The sequence below is a fragment of the Neophocaena asiaeorientalis genome, unplaced genomic scaffold, assembly GCF_003031525.2.
Source record: "Neophocaena asiaeorientalis asiaeorientalis breed wild unplaced genomic scaffold, Neophocaena_asiaeorientalis_V1.1 scaffold914, whole genome shotgun sequence".
Classification (NCBI taxonomy): domain Eukaryota; kingdom Metazoa; phylum Chordata; class Mammalia; order Artiodactyla; family Phocoenidae; genus Neophocaena; species Neophocaena asiaeorientalis.
This window is the reverse complement of record NW_020172076.1, coordinates 37,049-62,647: the sequence shown is the minus strand read 5'-3', so window position 1 is coordinate 62,647 and position 25,599 is coordinate 37,049. Positions and strand designations below refer to the sequence as shown.

The 25,599-nt window shown below is 41.2% G+C and overlaps 1 protein-coding gene across 4 annotated transcripts in view; it reads right to left on the bottom strand.

The window, feature by feature from the left end:
* MPHOSPH8 (M-phase phosphoprotein 8) overlaps nucleotides 1–23,495 on the bottom strand; it is a 49,122-nt gene extending 25,627 nt beyond the window's left edge. For 3 of the 4 annotated variants that reach the window (XM_024751308.1, XM_024751312.1, XM_024751321.1), the window contains exons 1-2: nucleotides 23,048–23,494; nucleotides 11,373–11,528 (exon numbers count right to left, since the gene is read on the bottom strand). In XM_024751308.1, the coding sequence (XP_024607076.1) occupies nucleotides 11,373–11,528; nucleotides 23,048–23,266 (375 nt within the window). In that variant the 5' untranslated portion in view covers nucleotides 23,267–23,494. Of the gene's footprint in view, nucleotides 1–11,372; nucleotides 11,529–23,047 lie in introns of all 4 variants that reach the window. The other variant, XM_024751303.1, reaches the window with a different exon arrangement.
* Nucleotides 23,496–25,599: the final 2,104 nt, after the last annotated feature.

The following is a 25,599-nucleotide window of genomic DNA, read 5'->3' as shown; positions in this document are numbered from 1 at the left end:
AGCTTTCTGACTCCTCCTACAGCGCTTCATAAAGACAGAGCAACTGGAGAGCAAAACAAACCCCCCACAGACGACGTCCATAACCCAATTAGGTGGCCAAGTATCCCAAGGAACCCCAAAATATAAGCTGGTAGGGACAAACTACTAATAGCCGTAAGACCTCTGTAGCATGAATATCTCCACAACAGCGAGCAAAGGCAGCAATGAAAATGGGAGAAACACTGAAAAGTCTGGCAGGTGACCATGTGGGGAGCAGCTGAAAGGGGAGGAGCTTTGGGCACCAGATGGCGCAGGGCTGGTCCAGGCCCTGGGGATGCTCCCTGCCAGGATGGCCGAGACAAGGTCCACAGTGAGAAGCAGCAGAGACCAGATTCCAAATAAAGCAGGACAGAGAAACAGAAAGAAAATAGAAGATTCATACGTAAGTGGTGGTGGTGGCGGCGGGGCGAAAACAGAGCCCGAAAAGCCCTCATGGAGTCTAAGTCTAGACTGTCCAACCCTCCGAAAAACAGTAAAGAAGGTTGCCCAGCAGCCATGAAGCTAAACAGATTATCTTGTTCTCCTCCTCTGCCTTCTAAAATTTCAGAAAAAGAAATTTCACATAAATATAAGCAACAGAAATTGATTAGGATAGAATATTTTACTAAACTGTTATAAGAAAAAACAGACTAAGGGAAAAAATAAAAAAGCAGACTAAGGAATAGAGTAACTAACCTAAAAAGGACAACAGCATGTCCGGAAGACACGCCTACTTTACAAAGAACCAAGAGGCCCCAAACGTAGTCATTCATTGTAAGCCCACCAAGACCTAATGCCTAACCTCTCCCGTGATTGGAATTTTAAATGCTTCAGTCTGGAATTTCCTGGTCAGGACTGGTGAGGTAACTTCCCTAGTAAGACCCCCAGTCTCCCCCTAAGGGAAGGTGACCCAGCCTGAAATCATCCAACTCTTTTAACCTCCTTATCCCACCTCCTCTGCCAAAAACAACCTTCCCTTTTATACAGCTCCTGGGAGCAACCTTCTCTTTGTTAGACGGGATGCTGCCTGATCCATGAATTGGATAAAGTCAATTAGATCTCTAAATTGCCTCAGTTGAATTTTGGTTTCTACGAAACAGTGAAAATAAAAAAATTTGAGGCATCAGGTAAAAAGACTAAGTCATTTATAAGAGAAAGAAAACTCAGATTTGTCATTAGAGAGCAGTACTTCAAACTGGGTATGGAGGGAAGGGAGGGCAGGGAGAACAGGTCCTAATTAACGACAAACAAATAAACCTCTTTATCAAACTGATGACCACACAGAAGAAAAAAAGAATTAATCCATGTAACTTTTGAACAATCAACAACCGAAGTGAATATACTGTAAGGACAAAAAGAACTGCAAATAAATTTGGAATTTTACAGTAGAATGGGCATAGCAAACCTGAAACTGATTTCTAATTATTGTAGGACTCAGTAAATGAGTACATATAATGTTGATGAGAACCAGAGTTCTCATGGAAGAAAAGGGAGACAGAACTGCGGACGGTGAGAATGATAGGAGGACGCTGAGGTGATGGACCGAAATTACAGACGTCGGTGTGAACTTGACTTAAAACAAATAAACGTGTATTTTTTCCCTTTATCTCTGTCTAAAGGGCCTGGAAATAATGATGTCCCAGTAGCAATAAGTACATCTTGGTTTCTAAATTCTATTCTCCTCTAAAAAGAATCAGGATTCCCTGGAAAATAGGTGATATCAGGGCCAGAGCAGGAAAGTACATGCTACTGGGGAACCTTGCGCCAGAGAGCAAAGACAGACAGGGACATAGCAAGAGGACACAGGAGCTGGCCTAAAGGGGCTCTCACAAGCCAATGTGGGACCGTTTTAGCATTAATGTAAACAATAACAGTAATTAAATAAAAAGATTCCATGAGTGTGTACTGGTATTTAAAAAATTTAAGGGGGTGGGAGGAGCTGCTCTTTATAGGACACAAAATGAAAAATATGGAATAACAGGATTAGAAAAGTCATTATTTGAAGCCACCACAGTAATAACTAATTAAGGCAAGATTCTTCAAAGTATTTTATGGAACAGATGAACTTATCTGCAAAGCAGAAATAGAGTTGCAAATGTAGAGAACTTACGGTTACCAAGGGGGGAAGTGGAGGGGTGGCATGAATTGGGAGATTGGGATTGACATATACACACTGTTGATACTATGTATAAAATAGATAACTGAAAAGAACCTACTGTATAGCAGAGGGAACTCTACTCAGTGCTCTGCGGTGACCTAAATGGGAAGGAAATCTAAAAAAGAGGGGATGTATGTGTACGTACAGCTGATTCACTTCGCTGCACAGCAGAAACTAACAACATTGTAAAGCAGCTATACTCCAATACAAATTTTTTAAAAAGAATAAAAGATTCTTCAAAGTATTTGAAAATCATGGATGAGAGGTTGTTGGGGAACAAGTGATTCTCACCATCTCAAAGATTACTTATAATCAGGTTGCTTACTATCAGGTTACTTATTATCATGTTACTTACTATTTTACAAGGGAAAAAGGTACCTTTAAAAGGGGAGAAAAACTGATGCACCTCACTTTATCACATAATTATAATTTAACATCAGCAATGAGATAACGGACACATGGCTCATCTCTTGATGTCACGTACCTTACCTACAGAATACATTGGCCAGAATGTTTACACTAAATCTACAAATCATCTAATTCCAATTTTAAAAATACTATTTCTGACTTAACATTAATTACCATTCATCTAATTCCAATGTGAAGAACCTTCTATAAAACAACTGGCCTGGTGTCTTAAAAGGGGGGCAAAGGGCTCTGGAGTGCTCTAGATGAGAGGAAACCGAAGACGGGAGACTAAACGCATGCAGGACAGAGAGCGGTGAAGGACACCCCAGGACCTCCAGGAAACCCACACGGTGTCACCAGGCACCAGCTGTGTATGGGACAACGGCACTGCTGCTGTCATGCTGCTGAGGTATCACCAGTCCTGATGCAGCAGAGGGTCTGTGTTGCTATGATACACATGGTCAGGAACACAAAGGCAAAGTCTGCAACTCGCTCAAGGCTCACCAGAAAGCTACCCCTTTGGTTTAAGCAAGTTCTGTAAGAGAGACTTCTCAAATTTCCCTCAATCCTGAAGAGTTTACAACTGACTTCCACCTTCTTGAAAACCATTTTCCTAAAGACTAGTGTTGACCTCCTTGTTTCCAAGCAGAACAGCTTGATTTTACTTAAATTTTCTGCATTGGTAAAGGGGAAAAGGGGGGAAAAAGAGGAAGAATAAACAAAGCTTGCTAGGTGCAAGACTAATATTACTTCGAAAAAATTTTAAACAAGATTTCTAAAACTGAATTATTTTTTCAAAATACTTACAATCCATCAGATTCTTAGTTGGAACACAGTAATAAGAAACACTATCCTGCACACTCCACCAACTCCCCACACTCCACATTTCCAGCCCAGATCTCCCTCCTTCAACTCAGACCCATGTTGCCAACGCGAGACTGGCCATCTTTACTTGGATGACAAGTAAGTAACTAAAATGTCATGTGTTCAAAACTGGAACTGTTCCCTGAATAACACCATCACTTACCTAGGTTCCCAAGCCAGTAACCTGAGACATCTCTGACACCACTTCTTCCTTCATCGGCTCAGTCACCGATCCTATGCGCATCAATTCTCCAACCTCCCCACCTCAGTTCAGCCCCTCACCTCTCCCCGCCAGCAGCCTCTCCCCACTCCAGAGTCAGGTCAGGACCACAGCGTCTCAGAATCACCTTCCCAGTGATGTTAGTAATAAAGGCAGAAGGAATGTCAGAATTAGAAAATCACTATTTTCCAACCTGCAATGAAATAATAGTTCTAGGCAACAATCTTCAATGGCTCCTAAAACCTACACACGAAATGTGAGGAGTTTTCTAATGGTAGATAAGACTGAAAACACCTAATCTCAACGATCCTGTTAACTTCACTGGAAAGGAGTCAGCTAGACAAGATGGGCCCTCTGATGTGTTATAGCACCACTCATGACCATCCTTGCAAAATAAATAAATCAACCAATAAACTTGAGAGCAATCCTGCTTCTACATCTAGCTACCAGTTCATAAGAACACGGGACAGAGGAACATGTTATAAGCTATCATGTGCTCATCCAAACCCAGAATATGGGAAATTCTACAGAAAAACAATGTGGTCTCTTCATCAAATAAACGTGATGGGGAAAAATAGGGGAAGGTTAGAGGAAGAAGCTGTTATAGATTAGAAGAGATTTAGAGATTACTGATGATATACAACATGCAGACCATTTTCACATCCCAATTCAATCAAATCAACAAAGACATGTTTTGTTTTGTTTCTTTGAGACAGCTGGGGGGAACACATTATTAGATAATAGAAGACATTAAGAAACAAGTGTAAACTTTTTTGGTACGATAATGGTATAGCGGTTATGTTTTCACAATGTCTGTAATTTAATTAAGTTTTGCAGGGTAGAGTGATATGCCATCTGGAGTACTAAAGTATTTGCCTTAAAATACTCCAGCAAATAAAAGGGGAGAGTAGGAGCCGCAGACAGGAAGAATGGCGAAGTCCTGATAGTGACTGGAACTGGGTGATGAATTCTCAAGTCTCACGATACAGCCTTCTGCATTTTTATATGTCCAAATTTTCCTAATAAAATTCTTCAAAAAAGCAAGTTCTTAAAACATAAATCTCATCACACAACTTCCCTCCAAACTTCTGCTGGCCCTTCTACTGCCCAAACGGTTGAGTTTAAATCCAGGTGCATACAAATTTCTTCCCAATTTCTGCCCCAGTGTCACTCCTGCTCCTTTCCAAGTGACAGCTCTGGCACTTCTCACCATTACCCCAAAATCTGTGCTTTTGCAAAACTCTGCATCTTTGTACCTGCCTCCCCTCCTAGGACCCTTGAATTTCTCATCTCTTAGGGCTTCGGCCAAATGACGAATCTTCTGTAATGCACCTTTGATGCTTATCCTCTGACTTTCCACAGCGGCCTCACAGCTGCCCGAGATCGTGTCTCACTCCGTGTTTCAGGTTCCGTCCACCTGGCCCTCCCCTTCATGTACCGTGAGCGCCTTGAAGGCAGAGGCGCATCTTATTCTTCTTCCTCCTAATGACTTACATATGAGAAATGGATTTTTTGAATGAATGAACATGAAATAATTAGCAAACAAGAGGCTGGACTTATCCCTTTCATCAGGTAAAACAACTTAAAAGAAGTCTACAATTCCAAAGACTCTAGCCTGTACACAGAAAGACCCCCGGGGTCCCCCCCCCAAATACACAGCTGGGACCCCACAGCGCGAGGTCAGCCTCCTCTCGGCGCAGCTATTCAGTGCCTCCCTGTTGTCTCACCTGGTCCTGGCCACCAGCCAGGCTGCTGGCCCCATGTGGTGGCTGCTGGGTCACCCGTCGGCTGCTGCCCAGCGCAGCTGATTTACAAGGCCGCGTCAGCTTCTGGCGCACAGCGAAGCGATTCAGTTACACCTCCACACTTATGTCCTTTTCCATGATGGTTTATTACGGGTATGCAGACAGTTTCCTGGGCTCTACAGTAGGACCTTGTTGTTTACGCACTCTATAGATGATAGTTTGTATCTGCTAACCCCAAACTCCTAATTCATCCCCACCCCTTCCCCTTTGGTAACCATCAGTTTGTTCTCTATGTCTGTGAGTCTGTTTCTGTTTTGTAAATAAGTTCATTTGTGTCATATTTTAGATTCCACATATAAGTGATATTTTATGGTATTTGTCTCTCTGACTTACTCTGCTTAGTATGATCACCTCTAGGTCCATCCATGCTGCTGCAAACGGCATTATTTCATTCTTTTTGATGACTAATACTCCACCGTATACAGGTGCCACATCTTCTGTGTCCATTCACCTGTCCATGGACACTTAGGTTGCTTCATGTCTTGGCTACTGTGAATGGAGCTGCTGCCACCTATCCTAATCCCTCAGTCCCCTGGGAAGAGCTCTAACGCCGGCTCCTTAGCACAAAGCTTTGAAACAAGACTTTTCCTCTGGTCATTAGACTACTCCCAAGATAGTTACAACCCGCATGTTTCAAATAAATGGGCTGATGCAAATAAATAATACAGCACTTTGGCTTTAGGCTTCAAAATACTCTGTGTGAAATTATTATTTAGCATGTATCAAATGAATCAGTAGGTTAGTTGCACCAGGGTAATCCAGCCCTGGAGTAACTGGCCAGATTGAGTGAAGTCAGGACATAAAAAATAGCTACCATCTGATGAACAGTTGTTTGCCATCAAACAACAGGTATTAGATGATACAAAGGAATTAGTGTTAACTTTTAAAATAACTAAAAAATAGTCGAACAAAATTAAAACCACACATATCACAAGTCTGAGTACTTTCAGTATACTAGTAATCTGTCTTCTTACTCATTTTAATAGTTTCACACATAAAATAAACATATTATTTATTATCCAAATTAGGACAACTTTGAAAATGAACGGGACTCTGATCACAGTCACACCAGGTCGACAGGCTTTTAAGCTGGGGCTGGCCCGGGCAGGTCAGGGTCAGTCACCCTGCCCCACCTGCTCAACGCCCAGCCTACAGGAATGGTGATCAATACTGTGCATGAGGTGTGATGGCAAAACAACTGAACAAGGCACGCACACCCCAGCATCACTGCCTCTACCTAACCACCTCTGGAAACCATGAGCTTTTCAATAGTGCAACCGCTGCTCAAATAACTTTTGGAAGTTCACCCCTGCACTTTTAGAACCATCACCATGCTTTCCTTGGGTACAAAGAGGAGGCGTTACTAGAAATTTTCTTGCATGACATATAGATTCTTATGAAGACAATTCCAAAATAAATAATTTAAAACCATTTTGGGCCATGGAACTATTGGAATAAATGTTTACTTCACAAAATGTACACTCAAAAATAAAGCTTATTTGGGTGCACAAATTCTAATTCATTTTACATTAAGAGTACATATATTTATTATTTTATAGGCAGTATTTAAAAAAGCTATCCTCAGACAAATTTTAAAATAAAGGCAAAACTATCTCCTAGCTGAGTAGCAGGGACACAAATGATTATTAAAAAACACAGTTGTTGGGCTTCCCTGGTGGCGCAGTGGTTGAGAGTTCGCCTGCTGATGCAGGGGACACGGGTTTGTGCCCCGGTCCGGGAAGATCCCACATGCCGCGGAGCGGTAGGGGCCATGAGTCATGGCCGCTGAGCCTGCGCGTCCGGAGCCTGTGCTCCGCAACGGGAGAGGCCATAGCAGTGAGAGGCCCGCGTAACGCAAAAGGCAAAAAAAAAAAAAAAAAAAAAAAAAAAAAAAAAAAAAACAAAACAAAAACACAGTTGTTTGCTGGTTAGAATATGTATTGATAAAAAATTATTTTAAAAGAAAGGCAGGGGCTTCCCTGGTGGCGCAGTGGTTAAGAATCCACCTGGCAGTGCAGGGGACACAGATTTGAGCCCTGGCCTGGGAAGAACCCACATGCCACAGAGCAACTAAGCCCGTGCGCCACAACTACTGAGCCCGCACTCTAGAGCCCGCGTACCACAACTACTGAAGCCTGCACGTCTAGAGCCCATGCTCTGCAGTAAGAGAAGACACCACAATGAGAAGCCCACGCACCACAACAAAGAGTAGCCCCCGCTCACCACAACTACAGAAAGTCTGCAAGCAGCAACAAAGACCCAACACAGCCAAAAATAAAATAAAATAAATAAATTAAAAAAAAAAGAAAGGCAGAAGGCAAAATCCTTTTATATGGTACTACTCTTAAAAGTAAGGGCATACATGGACAACTTGTAAGGCCCCTCAAGAGCAAAAGATACATATGATCTGTCTTCATAAAACTGTGACCATTTAAGGGTCTGGCCCATTTAAAACACTCTATATTTACTTGGGGAAGAAAAAAAAAAAGCTATCTCTAAAAAAAGAACCAAAAATGTAAAAACAATAAAGTGTTGCCATGACAGGCCAGCAGAGGTTCTTCTGTGTCATGTGACATCCATCATCAAAGCTCAAGCAGACCAGCGGCCGCCTTGTCCGTAGATTTTCAGTCACTAAAGATGAAGGTCTGGAGTGTCTCACACAAATGAATGTTAAATAGCACCTCAGTTTTTCTTTTTAGCTTCAAATACCCGATGGTCAGCAAAAAGGTAAAAAGGTATCCGAATGCTAAATGACAAAAAGTATTTTAATGAACAAATACCATTTCTGTATCATGTATATTTTCTGGTGAAGAGTATCAACAATCACTTTTTGGGGTATTTTAGAATCCATTCCTAACTTCTGTGATGCTTACTAAGTCCTAAGCAAGCAGTGCTCCCAGATTTAAGTAGATAAACTGACGAATCAAATAGTCTTAAATACTGCTGTAGTAAAACCTCTCCACAAGACAAAGATTTTGGTGAATGGGAAATATCACAGTTTTCACATAGGTAGCAAATGTTTGTTTCTTGCATGAACAGAATGATGACGAGATGAACAAAGCATTTCCTCCTACTGGCTCTCTACTTCTATACCTACAGTGAAAGAATCACAAGAACTTATGAACAGCAAAACTATTTTGCTGGGCTTCCCTGGTGGCGCAGTGGTTGAGAGTCCGCCTGCTGACGCAGGGGACACGGGTTCGTGCCCGGGTCCGGGGGGATCCCACATGCCGCAGAGCGGCTGGGCCCGTGAGACATGGCCGCTAAGCCTGCGCGTCCGGAGCCTGTGCTCCGCAGCGGGAGGGGCCCCGACGGTGAGAGGCCCGCGTACCGCAAAAAACAAAAAAAACTATTTTGCTAAAGTGGGAAAAGGTTAGCTACCAGTGCATTTTTGCCATATGCCTGTCCACTGATACTACTCAATGATTAGGTCAAAAATTCATAGCAGTATAAATACTGGAATACTTTATAAAAGACAGAATTCAGGAGAAAGTTCACCTGACATAAGAAATAGAGGTTTCAGTCTTATAAAAATTCAAAATGTTGTTAGTGCCTAGAATTTTAAGTTACTTATAAAATAGTAAGGATAGCTTAGAAAAAGACACTTCCAAGTGGACAAGTGTCTTCCTAAAACTAGGACAAGGATTAAGAATAAGCCTCAGGGACTTCCCTGGTGGTCCAGTGGTTGAGAATCCACCTTCCAATGCAGGGGAAGTGGGTTCGATCCCTGGTCGGTGAACTAAGATCCCACAGGCCAAAGGACAACTAAGCCCACTCGCCGCAACTACTGAGCACCACAACTAGAGAGAAGCCCATGCACCACAACGAAAGATCCCGCATGCCACAATGAAGATCCGGTGAGCCGCAACTAAGACAAGATGCAGCCAAATAAATTAAAAAATTTTTTAAAAAAAGAATAAGCCTCAAACAGACCAGTCGATCAGGAACCATTCTCATTCAGATTGTCATCAATAATTTTAAATCAAGAGAGTTGCAAGTTGGGTTTAACCAGAGCCTTGGTAAAGTGAAAGGGCCAATAAAGCCAGTATTCTGTAAGTCAAGACTTCTTGGGAGAAGTTTCAGCAAACTTATCTCACTAATAAAAGCAGGAAAGTTAGCAATAAATTTAAGAAGATTTCAATAAAAATGTCTAAATTTTGAGAGTAATATGAACAAATCACTTAGTAAGACAGGTGCATTTGTATTTGTATAGTGTTTTTAGTGAAAGAAATAGGGAAGGAGGGAGAAGGCACCCATTCTAGAAAAGTGAAGTATAACTGCAGCAAAAAACTAAAGAAAACATTCTCTAATCTGAACTCATCTTGTAAAGGATTTCCTTTACAAAAATTTTAAAAGTACTGAAGGTTTTGCTTAGTAATTTAAAAACTGTATTTATTAAAGACCCTGCCACTACAGCATACAATTAAAAAACTGGTAATTCCACTCTTCTAAATGGATTTCAAACTACAGCCCAAACCAAAAGAAAACCTACCATAGTGGTTAAGAGTGTGGCTGCCTGTCTCTGTCACTACTAATGGGTGAATCTGGGCTGGCACTGAACTCACCTAAGCCTCCGTTTTCTCATCTTAATCCATGAAAGTGCTGGCCCAGAATTTGGCACAGACAGAGGACACGTGCTGGGTGAGCAGAAGCTGCCTCTATCACGGCTATTATTGTTAACAACCACTACACACAGTCAAGTCCCAATACTGTTTTTGTCATTTAAAAAATACTAAGTATGTAGTTGAAACTCAAATTGTAGGGAAAGAAGGGATCAATATTCAGCCCTTAAAAAATAACTTCAACAACTAAGACTCCCTATTGTGAGCAATTTTCACTATATAGTTCTAAGTTCAAGAACCTCTGTCAGTATTCTAAAAAATGATAATTATTTCTAATGAAAAAGAAAACTAAAAGCAAAAGCAGTAAGTTGAATTAGAGTCAGTTCAATTTATAAATAGAAGCTATAAATGAAACTTACAAAGAAAAGTAAAATGGGAAATTCTTAGAAGATTCATAAATAAAGCCAATTCAATAATGTGTGGAATATGAGAATCAAGGATAAAACAATGGACAAATCCATAGAAGGAAACTCTTAAACCAAGTTTGTGCATTAGTTTTAATGTTATCCCACTTTAGACCACCATCAAGTCTTTTTTCAAACTGCTGATGATAGAAGTTTAACTCATCTGAGTTCCTTTGAATTCTTTATCCTTCCTTACCACCAACAAGAGCTACTAAAAAACCATAAAGTGGTTAAAAATTGAAGTGGAAAAAGAAAAGAAAAACAGAAGACCCGGAGATAATCAGACCTGTGAATAATCTGAAACGGATTAAAATTTATAGCTTTATAAAGTGATCTAAGAATTGTTTGAATTAGCAGGAAAGTCAGACTTAGAAATATGTTAATAATGCTGATTAAATATGAGTATGTGTTGTATTTGTAATAGTAACATAAATTTTCCTCAGGTATACAGAAACATGATGAATATGACCATATTTAATGTGACCATAGTTAATAATACTATGATGAATAGCATAAAAAATATTCCTCAGGTATACAAAAACATGATGCTCACATCATGGACAAACAAGTAAAGTTTCAACACATCTCTTTTCTCCCCACTATCATCTTACTCTTAACTTAAAGGAAAATAACAACATGCCCCAACTATACCTGTATGTCACCTGCAATCACAGCTTGGCTACAGAAAAAAGAGCCTGGCAAAAATCAATGAAAGCGTTCTATGAGAATCAATTGGCTATACAGAACTTACAATAGGAATGTTGTATATTTTATTATTATTTGTAAATTCCTTACTATACATTCTGTATATTATTAAAATTTATAATAAACTTATTATACTAAAAACACCCACTATGAGATAAAACATAATACCTGGACATCCTTCTTCACTGGTTTAGCTTTGTTATCCGCAACTTTCTTCCTAAATTCAAGAAGAACTTCTTTACAGTCCTCAAGGTGAACCTCAGGCTCCCAGGTATCATCATCTGATGTGTATCCTTTCCATCGAACTTTATAAACGATCTTGCCCTGTTATATAAATTAAAGACAGGCAAATAAAGGATATTAGATTTGACTATAGTTCCAAAGCCATACAGTTGCTGAGAATACATGAACCAACCTGAAATGGAGATTAAAATCATGGTAAAGACTGTTCATCTCCTGAGATCATTTGTGAATTCCTTAAAATACACAATGAAAGTCCATCCGATCTAAGTACAGCTGTAGCTTCTCCCTCTGAGGGCAAGTGCTTACTGTAGTGGAATAATAAAATATCAGTCATATTTTAATCTGTCCCCTCCGAATGTGAATCAGCCTAAAAGCCTCTCTTAAAATGTTCTCTGCAAGACATGAGAAGCTGGTAATTGTAACAGTTTCTGGGGAGAAGGAAGGAAGGAGAGTCAATCTTCAATCTATTTTGCACGTATTACTTTTCACTTAATAACTAATTTTTAAATTAAATAACCACAATAAAACAAATGTAAAAAGAATGTTCATCTCCTGAAGCAAGTGGCAAAAACAAAAACAAAAACAGTATCACACCAAAAGCAAAAGCAACAAAAGCAAAAGTAAACAAGTCATACTACATCATACTAAAAAGCTTCTACACAGCAAAGGAAACCATTAATAAAATGAAAAGGCAACCTACTGAGTGGGAAGATATTTGCAAATCATATATCTGAGAGTCAATATCCAGAATACACAAAAAACTGATACAAGTAAAAAGCAAAAAACAATCTGATTTAAAAATGGGCAGAACTGAACAGTTTTCCAAAGAAGACATACAGATGGCCAACAGATAGCTAAAAAGATGCTCAACATCACTAATTATTAGAGGAATGCAAATCATAGCCACAACTACTAAGCCCGCATGCCTAGAGCCCGTGCTCCTCAACAAGAGAAGCCACCACAGTGAGAAGCCTGCGCACTGCAAGGAAGAGTAGTCCCAGCTTGCTACAACTAGAGAAAGCCCCCACGCAGCAACTAAGACCCAAGGCAGCCAAAAATAAATAAATAAATAAATTTTTAAAAAGAAAAGAAAAACAAACAAACAAACAAAAAAACCCAAGCTCACAGATACAGAAAGCAGACTGGTGGTTGCCAGAGGCAAGGGTGGGGGTGGGAAATGGGTGAGGGGGTCAAGAGGCACAAACTTCCAGTTACAAAATAAATGTCACGGGGATGTAATAAATGTACAGCATGTGACCATAGTTAATAATACTGTACTGCATATTTGAAAGTTGCTAAGAATGCAGATCTTAAAAATTCTCACCACAAGAAAAACATTTTTAGATGTTAACTAGACTTACTCTCAACCACTGCACCACCAGGGAAGCCCAATACCTCAATTTTTAAAAAATTAAAATAAACAAACAAATAAAACCACAATACCATCAATCCATTTTTTTAATAAACCAAAGACTGAGGTCTTTTTCTGATTATATAAGCAATGTGCAGTCTTTGAAAATCAATGAAAAACAGGAAAAAACAAACAAAAGTCACCTCAAAATACTGATAACAATTTGATCTATTTCCTTCACCTTTTGCATTTATAAGTATATATTTAATGTATATATACTTAAAACACTGGGATACTATCAGTTTTATCTTGCTTTCTCACTGATATATCAAACACTTCTTGCTTTAATATCTTCCAGAAACATTTTTAGTGACTGAACATTATTCCATCATATAAATACAACAAAAAATACATGGGCTTCCCTGGTGGCGCAGTGGTTGAGAGTCCGCCTGCCGATGCAGGGCACGCGGGTTCGTGCCCCAGTCCGGGAAGATCCCACATGCCGCAGAACGGCTGGGCCCGTGAGCCATGGCTGCTGAGCCTGCGCGTCCGGAGCCTGTGTTCCGCAACGGGAGAGGCCACAGCAGTGAAAGGCCTGCGTACCGCAAAAAAAAAAAAGAGTAGTACAACTGAAATCCAAACCCAGGACCTGGGCTGCATGCAGAAAGTCAGCCCACACTGTGAAGGCAATACGTGTAAATGCCAAAGGCAGATGCGGGTAACACGTTCTAGTGAGTTCCCAAGAAGGAAGATCACTGTCTTTGAGAGAAGGAAAGTTTTTTAAGAGAATGAGGTCACATTTCTACCACGACAAAGAACACCAACTCTAAGACCCCAAATTGTCTCTCAGCCTACAAAGTCTAAAATGTTTACTATATGGCAATTTACAAAAAAAGTTCTGCCATATTCCACATCCACTTACAAAATTATCATTAAGCCATTTACATTTTTTCTTTGAAAAATTACCTGCTATGTTCCCACTTTCACCACTGCTATTCAACGTTGTACTGGAAGTTCTAGCCAGAGCAATTAGGTAAGAAAAAGCTATAAAATGCATCCAGGTTGGAAAGGAAGAAATGAAACTATATTCATGGATGATATGATTCTATTTATAAAAAAATCCCAAAGAATACACAAGAAAGTAACCAGATCTAATAAATGAACTCAGCAAAGTTGCAGGGTACAATACACACAAAAATTAATTGTTTCTATACATCTGAAATGCCCAAACCAAAAATGAAATTAAGAAAGCAATTCCATTTACAATAGCATCTAAAGTATAAAATACTCAAGAATAAACTTAGCTAAGGACATAAAAGACTTGCATACTAAAAACTACAAAACACTGCTGAAAGAAATTAGAGAAGATACAAGTAAATGGAAAGACATCTGTGTTCTTTGGTAGGAAGACTTAATACTGTTAAGATGTCAACACTACCAAGGTGACCTCAGGTCCCTATCAAAATTCCAATAGCCTCGTTTGCAAAGGTAGTAAAGACAAACCACAAATTCATATGGAATTGGAAGAAGTCCTGAATAGGCAAAACAATCTTGAAAAAGAACAAATTTGGAGGACTCACACTTCTTGATTTCTAATTATACTACAGAGCCACAATAATCAAAACAGTATGGTGCTGGCATAAGAACAGATACATGGAGTCCAGAAATAAACCCACACATCTAAGGCCAACTGATATTTGATAAAGGTGCCAAGTCCAATGAACAGGGACACAAATTGTGCTGGGACAACTGGATTTTCACATATGAAAGAATGAAGTTAAATTCCCTATCTCACACCATACACAAAAATTAACTCAAAATAGATCAAAGACCTAAATTTAAAAGCTAAAACCATAAAATTCTTAGAAGAAAACACAGGGGTAAATCTTCAGGACCTTGGATTTGACAATGAATTCTTGGATACAGGCATACCTAAGAGATATTGTGAGTTTGGCTCCAGACCACTGCAATAAATATCACAATAAAGCAGGTCACACAATTTTTTCGGTTTTGCAGTGCATATAAATGTTATGTTTATATTTATACTTTGGTCTACTGAGTATGCAGTAGCATTATCTAAGAAAACAATGTACCTACCTTAATTAAAAAACACTTCATTGCTAAAAAATGCTAACCATCATCTGAGTCTCCAGTGAGCGGTAATCTTTTTGCCATAGTAACATCAAAAATCACTGGTCACAGATCACCATAACAAATATAGAAATAATGAAAAAGTGTGAAATATTGTGAGAATTACCAAAATGTGACACAGAGACATGAAGTGAGCATGTATATATGAAGTGAGCAAGGTATATATATATAACATCAAAACATCAAAAGCCCAAACAAAAGAAAAAAATAGGTAAAATAACTTCATCAAAAACAAAAACTTTTGTGCGTCAAAGGACATTATCAATAGAGTGAAAAGGAAACCCATGTAACTGGAGAGAATATTTCCAAATGACATCTCATAAGGGATCAACATCCAGAATATATTTTTTAAAATCGGCAGGCGGACTCTCAACCACTGTGCCACCAGGGAAGCCCCAGAATATATTTTTTAAAACTCCTCCAACCCCAAAACGAGACAACACAGTTAAATTAAAAATGGACAAAGGGGGGCTTCCCTGGTTGGGGGTCCGCCTGCCGCTGCAGGGGGCCCGGGTTTGTGCCCCGGTCCGGGAAGATCCCACATGCCGCGGAGAGGCTGGGCCCGTGAGCCATGGCCGCTGAGCCTGCGCGTCCGGAGCCTGTGCTCCGCAACGGGAGAGGCCACAACAGTGAGAGGCCCGTGTAGCGAAAAAAAAAAAAAATGGACAAAGGAAAGACATGAATAGACATTTCTCCAAGAAGATATACCAACGACCAATAACACATGGAAAGATGCTCAACATCATTAGTCCTTTGGGAAACGCAAATTTTAAAACCACAAGTTACTACCTCACACCCACTAGGTCAAACAAAAACACAGAAAGTAACAAGTGTTGGTGAGGATGTGGAGAAATGAGAATGTTCTCACATTGATGGTGGGAATCTGAAATGGTACAACTGCTGTGGAAAACAGTTTAGCAACTCCTCAAAAAGTTAAACAGAATTACCTCATAATCCAGTAATTCTTCTCCAAGGTATATACCCAAAAGAACTGAAAACAGAGACTCAAACAGATATCTGAACACACATTTCAGGGCAGCATTATTCACAATAGCTAAAAAGTGGGAAACAACCCAAACAAACAATCAACAGATGAATATATAAACAAAATGGGGTGTACACATATAATGGATTATTCAGCCTTAAAAGGGAAGGAAATTCTAACACATGCTACAATATGGATGAACCTTAAAAAACATTATGCTAGGTGAAATAAGCCAGACACAGAAGGAAAATGCTGAACTGGCCAAAAAGTTCGTTCTGTAAAAACCCAAATGAACTTTTTGGCCAACCCAGTATTTATGATTCCATTTATATGAAGTACCTAGAATAGGGAAACTCATGAAGACAGAAAGGAGAATAGTGGCTGCCAGGGGCTGAGGGGAGGGAGAAGACGGAATTAGTATTTAATGGGTACAGAGTTTCAGCTTGGGAAGATGGAAGAGTTCCAGAGCTGGATGGTGATGATGACTGCACATCAGTGTCGATGTACTTAATGCCACTGAACCACACACTGAAAAATGGTTGAAATGAAAAAGTTTAAGATACACATATAAAATCATATATATAAACTACATCAACAATATTTTAGAGTTACCTGTTGTATCTTTCGCCCATTTTCTTGCTCATTTATGAGAATTTTTCTCTTTAATACTTCTTTTTTTGGCCTTGCCACGCGGCTTGCGGGATCAGTTCCCCCACCAAGGATTGAACCCGGGCTATGGCAGCGAAAGTGCCAAGTCGTAACCACTGGACTGCCAGGGGATTCCCTCTCTTTTTAATACTTGATGGCTATTAAATCTTTGTCATATATATTCTAAATTCTTGCTTTTCCAGATTTCTGATTTTTCTTTTCTGCTCAGTACCCAATCTCACTGGGAAGCAAGGACATACTCATGCAATAGTCTTCTGCATGAACTGCAGAGCACCATTCTAGCTGTACTCTTAACACTTGTCTGATTTTATTCACACAACCACCAAGGCAATAAACTTTCGAAACTGACTGCCAACCACTGTTCCCTCCCATTGCACCCTTCCATCATGCCCACACTGCCTTTCAATCATTCTGCCATCTGTAGAAAGACCAAGCATTAGCATCTAACAGGATTAGAAACTAAGAAATAGTGGGAAAAGAGTAGCCTCTTAACTTTCAGAAATAATCCTGAAAATCTTTATAATTTTAAAATAATAATTAAGAGTCTATGTTGGGAATTCCCTGGCAGTCTAGTGGTTAAGACTCCGAGCTTCCACTGCACAGGGCGTGGGTTTGATCCGTGGTCAGGGAACTAAGATCCTGCATGGTGGCCCCCCCCCCAAAAAAGAAAGAGAAAGCATGTCAGTTTAACAGTTCAGCTGTATAACTGGGTGCAGGGCAGTGATTATAACAACTGAAAATGCATGCGTATGCTTTTTAGCAAAACAGTGTGGAAAGAGAAAACTATTAATACACAACCTTGTGAGAGCTTCTATGAAGGCGCAGTTAAAACTGGAGATAAACCAAGGTGAGAGAGCGGCTTGCTTAGGTCCTCGTGGCGGCACTCCTGCTCTTGGCACAAATACCACAGGAGAAGTTACACTGCTACAGGGGAGTGGAGGGATGCCTGAATGTACCCAACACCAGGACTCAGAGACCAAAGATCCTTATCTGTGGGCCACCTTAGTTTTGTGTGCATAAAAATAGTGCTAAATGTGTTACTCAAAGTCGCTTTTAAAAAACACTATTTACTTTCAAATGGGCCAGAAAAAAATGTATATAAATAAAGAGAGAAAAAAATACAGCCAATATCAACAACTGGGGGATCTGGGTAAAGGCGTATGGGAGATTCTACACAATTCTTGCAACTTTTCTGATGATTAAAAAAAAAAGGCAGTAATGAACACATATAAATTTAATACTTGTTATCAATTAGGTTTGATCTAGTCAATGAGAATGAGGGAGTATTAACAATCATTCTCAAGTACAAGGAATACATCTCAATTTTAGCTCCAGATTTAACTGACTGATAATTGTTAACAGCCTTCATTTCAGCAGTTTTGCTTCATTCATTTATTCAACAAATATTTACTGAGGGTCACTATGTGTATAGCAGTATACAAAACAAATGAAAACCTGAATTACATGTTTTTTTATAAGACTAATGTCAACCCAAATATCGCCCAAGACTTTGCTGTATATTAAGAAATTTCATAATAGCCCTGGGATCTATAAACTTATCTTCAAAATTCCCCAAATGTCTATTTTCTTGGTAGCCACATTATTATTTCGCTTAATCAGTGGGACATCCTCTTATCCTCTTAGGTTGTATATACTAGATAATTAGGTAAAAATTTTTGTTGGGCTTCCCTGGTGGCACAGTGGTTAAGAATCCGCCTGCCAATGAAGGGGACACGGGTTCGAGCCCTGGTCTGGGAAGATCCTACATGCCACGGAGCAACTAAGCCCATGCGCCACAACTACTGAGCCTGTGCTCTAGACCCACGAGCCACAACTACCAAGCCCATGTGCCACAACTACTGAAGCCCGCACGCCTAAAGCTCATGCTCTGCAACAAGAGAAGTCACCACAATGAGAAGCTGGCGCACTGCAACGAAGACCTAATGCAGCCAAAAATAAAAAATAAAATAAATTTATAAAAAAGAAAAAGCAGAAATAAATGAAATAATAAAGAAATATATAATCTAACACTAAAAAAGGGTAACATCACAACAAACTTTGGTTTATTCTATGAACACAAAGTTGATTTAACATTAGGAAATCAATGTAGTTTATCACATTAGTGATATAAGGGAGAAAAATTATGTGATCATCTTAACAGATGCAGGAAAAAATTTAATAAAATTCAACATCCTTTCGCAATAAAAGTATTTAGCAACTAGAAATAAATGGAATTTCTTTAACAAAGGGTAAATACACAAAAATTAATTGTATGAGCAACAAATAAGACAATGAAACTTTTCAAAAGACCATTTACCACTGCATCAAAAATATCAATTATACCTAAAAATCAACTTACTAAGACCTCAACACAGAAAGCTATAAAACATTATTGAAAGAAATTAAATTGATCCTAAATTTACCCACAGATTCAATGCGAATCCCAATAAAAATTCAGTTTTTAATGTGTGCAAGGAAATTGACAAGTTGATTCTAAAATTTATAAGGCATTATTAAAGAATAGACAGATTTGCTCAATGAAACCTGATCCCTACATTACACTATACACAAAATCAATTCCAAGTGAAATGTAAATATAAAATCTGAAAGGCTGCACTCAACATTGGGCTTCCCTGGTGGCGCAGTGGTTGGGAGTCCGCCTGCCGATGCAGGGGACACAGGTTCGTGCCCGAGTCTGGGAGGATCCCACGTGCCGCGGAGTGGCTGGGCCCGCGCGTCTGGAGCCTGTGCTCCGCGACGGGAGAGGCCACAACGGTGAGAGGCCCGCGTACCGCAAAAAAAAAAAAAAAGCACTCAACATCAAGACAAAGATTAAGTTTTTCTACATTAATCATATGAACTTCTACTGACCAAAAAAGACACAGTAGGAAAAGAGATATACATGACATCACCCACAAAGGATTTGAATCTAGAATACAACAAATTGATAAAGAAAGACAAAGTAGAAAGAGATCTGAACAGGCACTTCATAAAAGATAACCAAATGACCAAAAAATAAGTATTGGGTTGGCCAAAAAGTCCGATTTTTGGCCAACCCAATATATGAAAAGATGCTCAATGATTTCAACACTGATTACTAGCACAGAATCCAGAGAAATATAAATTACAAGTAGGAAATACCATCAGATACCCCACCAGTACTGGCTAAAAGTATAAAGACTGACAATATCAAGCGCCGATAGGATGCTTAACAAAAGGAATTCTCATAAAACATTAGCAGTAGTGTAAATTGGTACAACCAATTTCAAAAACAGTTTCCACTTAAAGCTGAAGACACATGCATCCTGTCTGAACAATTCCACTCCTAGGTGTATACAACCAAGAGAAACATTTGTGCGCAATACACCAGGAGACGTGTTCAATAAAGTTCACAGAAGCGTTATCCACAATAACCAAAAACTGGAAACCCAAATGCCCACCAACAGTAGAAAAGAGAGACTGTAATATGTTCATACAACTGAATACAGTTGACCCTTTAAAAACATGGGTTTGAACTGCGGGGTCTACCTATATGCAGATATTTTTCAATAAATATATTGGAAAATTTGGACTTCCCTGGTGGCACAGTGGTTAGGAGTCTGCCTGCCAATGCAGGGGACACGGGTTCGAGCCCTGGTCCGGGAAGCCCTGGTCCACATCTCTTTTGATGTCCATTTGATGTTTCACTTTTGATGCTGCGGAGCAACTAAGCCCGTGCACCACAACTACTGCGCCTGCACTCTGGAGCCCGTGAGCCACAACTACTGAGCCCATGTGCCACAACTACTGAAGCCCACACGCCTAGAGCCCGTGCTCCACAACAAGAGAAGTCACTGCAATGAGAAGCCCACACACCGCAATGAAGAGTAGCCCCCGCTCACCACAACTAGAGAAAGCCTACGTGCAGCAACAAAGACCCAACACAGCCAATATATATATATATATATATATGTGTATATATGTATATATGAAAATTTTTTGGAGATTTCCGACAATCTGAAAGAAGTCACAGACGAAACACATAGCCATAAGTACTGAAATGATTAAGCAAAAGGTATGCAATGAATGCATAAAGTATATGTAAATACTGGTCGATCATCACAAAGACATAAGGTGTGTGATATTTAATGTAAAATTAATGTGTTAGTTTTCTTAACGTTTTATAACTTTGCTTTCAAAGAATTATATTACCATATTCTTTTCTAATTGGAGAAAGTGAGTATTAGATTATTACAGGTAAGTGACTTCTTTAAAAATGTAATAATGTTTCTGATACTGTACTATGAATATGATTGTAATACCATACGCCATAAAAATTTTCTAACAATTCATTCATTAGTGTCTAGGCTAGGCTACTGGGAAGCAATTTTATCGATTACACTAGGCTACCATAAAGTATGAATCAATAAACTTTTTCACATTATCTTTTCATTTTTGATGTCCAGTGCTGGTAATACATATAACATCTACAGTGTTTTGTATCATATAAGACAATATTGATGTAGGTTCTGACAAGCAATTCATCTCATAAACAGAAGATGTATACTTAGGGTGTAAATTACTGTAAATATATTTTCTCTTCCTTCTGATTTTTAAAATATTTTCTTTTTAGTTTACTTTTTAATTAAGGATACAGTATACAATACACATAATATACAAAATATGTGTTAACTGACTGTTTCTACTATGGGTAAGACTTCCCCTTCTGGTAGAAGGCTATTAGTTAGGTTTTGGGGGAGTTTCTAAGTGGCTTTTCAGCTGTACAGGGGTCAGGCACCCCTAGGCCCCAAGTTGTCTGAGGGCCAACAACTATGCAGCAATGAAAAGGAAAGAAACTATAGCTCCAACAACATGGAATAAATCTCACAAAGATATTGTTGAGCAAAAAATGCAGACACACACCAAACAAATATAGTGAGATTCCATTTAAATGAAAGAAAAAAAATTTTTTTAATGTGGGGCTTTAGGTACAGTGCCTACAATTCTTTGGAACTGGCAAAATTGAATATTGTAAAAGAAGTGAATCAACAATTCTGAAGATATTACCCTCCTAACCAAATATTTTCTGAATATCTTTCACCTGCCAAGCACTATGTTAAACGCAGGTGATACACCTATCACCTCAAGGTGCTTACAAGGTATCTGGGAAAATTATACATAGAAATGTCTCTATCTTTACTGCAACTAACAATAAGATTGATGACGCTGGATTTCGGTTATTTATTCCCCACTGTACAGGAGAACGCTCCGGACGCGCAGGCTCAGCGGCCATGGCTCACGGGCCCAGCCGCTCCGCGGCATGTGGGATCTTCCCGGACCGGGGCACGAACCCGTGTCCCCTGCATCGGCAGGCGGACTCTCAACCACTGCGCCACCAGGGAAGCTCCAGGAGAATCTTTAATGTCAGCAACTGTGTATGCTACAACTCATCTCTATATCCTCAGGACCTAACACAGCACCTACCCATGCAGTAGTTGAAAACAAAAAAAGGCTGCTGAATGAATGGACAAAAAAAATTAATATAAGGTAGCGTATGACAAATGGGAAATAACAGACAATAAAAAGAACACAGGGGGACTTCCCTGGTGGAGCAGTGGTTGAGAGTCCGCCTGCCGATGCAGGGGACACGGGTTCGTGCCCCGGTCCGGGAAGATCCCACATGCCGTGGAGTGGCTGGGCCCCTGAGCCATGGCCGCTGAGCCTGCACGTCCGGAGCCTGTGCTCCGCAACGGGAGAGGCCACAGCAGTGAGAGGCCCGCGTACCGCAAAAAAATAAAATAAATAAAAAGAACACAATATACAGAACGACCACCGTGTAGGGCCTTTGGTCATCTTACACCTATTTACTAAAACAGATTATTTTCCCATTGCCCATCCTCCCACCCTCTCACCTTCCCCCAGCCTCCAGCCCACAATTCATTCACTCAATCTGATATACACAAAGCAATCACGGCATGCTAGGCACTGGGTTAAAGTGCCAGCGATAACAAATTAATAAAAAGCATAGTCTACCAAAGGAGCCTACAATCTAGCAGGAGACAAACATGTAAAGAACGATAAGCTTGAAGGGCATAAATGGGGAAGCACCACACTCTGCGGGGACCAGGGTGAAACACGGCTTTCACAGAGACACTGAGCGGGAAGCGCCGGGCAGGGCGCGGCGAGGAACTCAAGGCTCCTGCGAGGCTGCTGGCACACGCCGCACAGGGAGAGCGGGCGAGGATGCTCAGGCTCTCAGACCCGAGACGCCGTCCCCCGGGGATGGGGATGGGGATGGGGATGGGGATGGCGCGGACGGGGCCTAAGAAGGAAGCCTCCTCTCAATGTCCCCGCGCCGTGGACGTCCGTCTACAACGCCTCCAGCGCCTCCGGAGCGGGCAGCACCACCCCGGCCGCGCCGACCGCCGCGCGTGAGCCTCCCCCCGGCCTAGGCCCCGCACGTACCCCATCGATCTTCATGTCCAGGATTTTCTCCACCTCGAACACATCCTCGCCGTCATCCTCACTGTCCCCGACGGCCTCCGCTCCTTTCGCGACCGCGTCCTTCTCTTTGCCTACCGCTCCTCCTCCCTCTCCTTCGACTCCGAGCGACTTGCCACTGCCGTCGGCACCCGATCCAGGAACTGCAGCCGCGGTCGCCCCCTCCGCCTCCGCCGCAGCCATAACGGAGCTCTGCCAGCCGCGGGGAGAACGGTTGCGACGCGCGCCCCGCGCTCGGCCCCGAACCCCCGCCAGCAGGATACCGCTGACTAGAAAACACCAATGGCGGGCTCGGGACCCCAGAGCGACGCGCGCGCACAACAATCACGTCAGGCGGGCGCGCCGGAGCCCCGCACCACCCACAGGAAGCGGGTGGGGTGGCCGAGAGGGGGTGCCCCGGGCGGAAGGAAGAGCAGGCCGATGGAGGCGCTAGGAGAGGCCGCGGTGTGGCGCCGGTGGGCGGGGCTTGAGGAGCGTGGGCGGGGTGTGGGCTGAGGGGAAGAGAGCCGCGGAGCGGAGGCTGCACTGTAGCGCTAGTGGGCGGGGATTGCGGAACTTGGGCGAGAAGTGGGCGGGGCGAGAGGGTCAGCGCGCGGGTCAGGTTCGTGGTGGGTTCTCTTCGTGCCGCCCGCTGCCCAGAGCAGGTGACCCTTATCTGGGTGATTTTGATTCGATTAACGCCTGTGAAGGATCCAATCAAACACAGCTCATAGTGCTGTTATATTTTAGGGAGTGCTGTTTAAAGATAAGGAAAACATTTATTTTCCAATTTCTAGTAGGGTTTTGTTTTGTTTTGTTAATTCCCGCTGAGAAAAATCAGAGGAGGTGATAAAAGTAATTTGTACACGTTATGAATGATTGACAAAAATAGTCACCCCTCAAAATGAATTGTCGCCCAGAGTTGCTAGGTGAAATATTTCTCAGTTTGAATTGCAAATAAGCAAATAAAGTCTTTGTAGCAGCGAGCTTTTTATTTAACAGTGAACTTTGTCGACTGAAAATAAATGTACAAGGTGAGAGTTGCGAGTTGGGTTTTATTTGGGGCAAAATGAAAGCTATGTCCAGGGCACAGCGCCTCAGCAGTTCAGGGCCTGGGTGACCAGCCAGCAGACGAGCGGTCAAGCACGCGCTGCTGCTGGCCACGAGGAGCGGACGCGCCGTTAATGATTTTGTGCCTTTCTAGATGTGACGGGGGGGGGGCGAGAACCGGGCTCCTAAAACCTTCTCCAGCTTTTCCCAGAGCACAGAGCACCTCACTCCTGATCTCCGCCCTGAGCTCCTCTCAGGGGGCCTTGAAGGTCCGCAGCTGTGGTGGCTAATCACCTCATCCTCGAGTGACAATTTTCACCTGGCAACTTAATTTACAAAATTAACTCTTTTAAATGGGCTTCCTGAGTTCATTTAAGACTATGATCTGGCAGGCGCCTTTTGAGAGCAGCGCCAGATGTTTGAGTTGGCTCACAGAAGGCATCCTAGGCATTAGGAACACAGCGATCTACACCATAGCCTGCCCGCCAGGCACTCTCATCTCTAAGGGAAGACACAGCAATTCTAATGCTTCCATATTTTTTTTGATAGCTTTAAAAAATATTATAAAGCAACGTTAGTTGATGGGGGACAGCTAATTGTTTCACAAGAATTCCAGCTAACAAGTATAGAAGAAAAAATAGAGAACCACAATATTTCATAAAATGATTCAGACAACAGAATCGTTAGCTGAATGAAGAGAAACTGGATGCCAAAGTATCTGTCCACAGGTGAGTGTTGGCTGCAGGCAAACAACTCCACAGTGGAAACCTGCTGCCCAATGTTAGCATTATTAAAGTAGAACAACCAGCCTTCATGGCTCATGTTGACAGAAATGCTGATCCTTAATCTACTCAGGACTTTAGATCTAATTTCCAGTTTACAAGAAATATGGGGAAAGAGAAATGGAAACAGACATGTCCAGAATGTGGGACATCGTGTAGGGGAGCCAACCCGTTTCCTCAGCAGCAAAAGAAGAGGGAAGACAAGGCTGTTCTAAGCGTCCAAAAACTTGACAAAGCATTTTAAGTCTTGAGGGAGTTAATTACATACACTACTTACTCTGCTTTTATGTATTTTTGAAATTAAGTATATATGTTCATTGTAAAATTTTTTCAATTAATTCAAAAATGTATAAGATAGAAATAAAGTTCCTATTCCTCAAAGGTAACTAGTTTGGAATATGACATGATGGATTTTTATCTCATACATATATAAACACCCATTTATACAACTTTTTTTTTTTTTTTTTTGCGGGCCTCTCACTGTTGTGGCCTTTCCCATTGAGGAGCACAGACTCTGGATGTGCAGGCTCAGTGGCCATGGCTCACGGGCCCAGCCGCTCCACGACACGTGGGATCCTCCCGGACCGGGGCACGAACCCGTGTCCCCCGCATCGGCAGGCAAACCCCCAACCACTGCGCCACCAGGGAAGCCCTTATACAGCTTTTGAAATGAGCGCTATTGCACATGCTCTGCCACTGCACTGT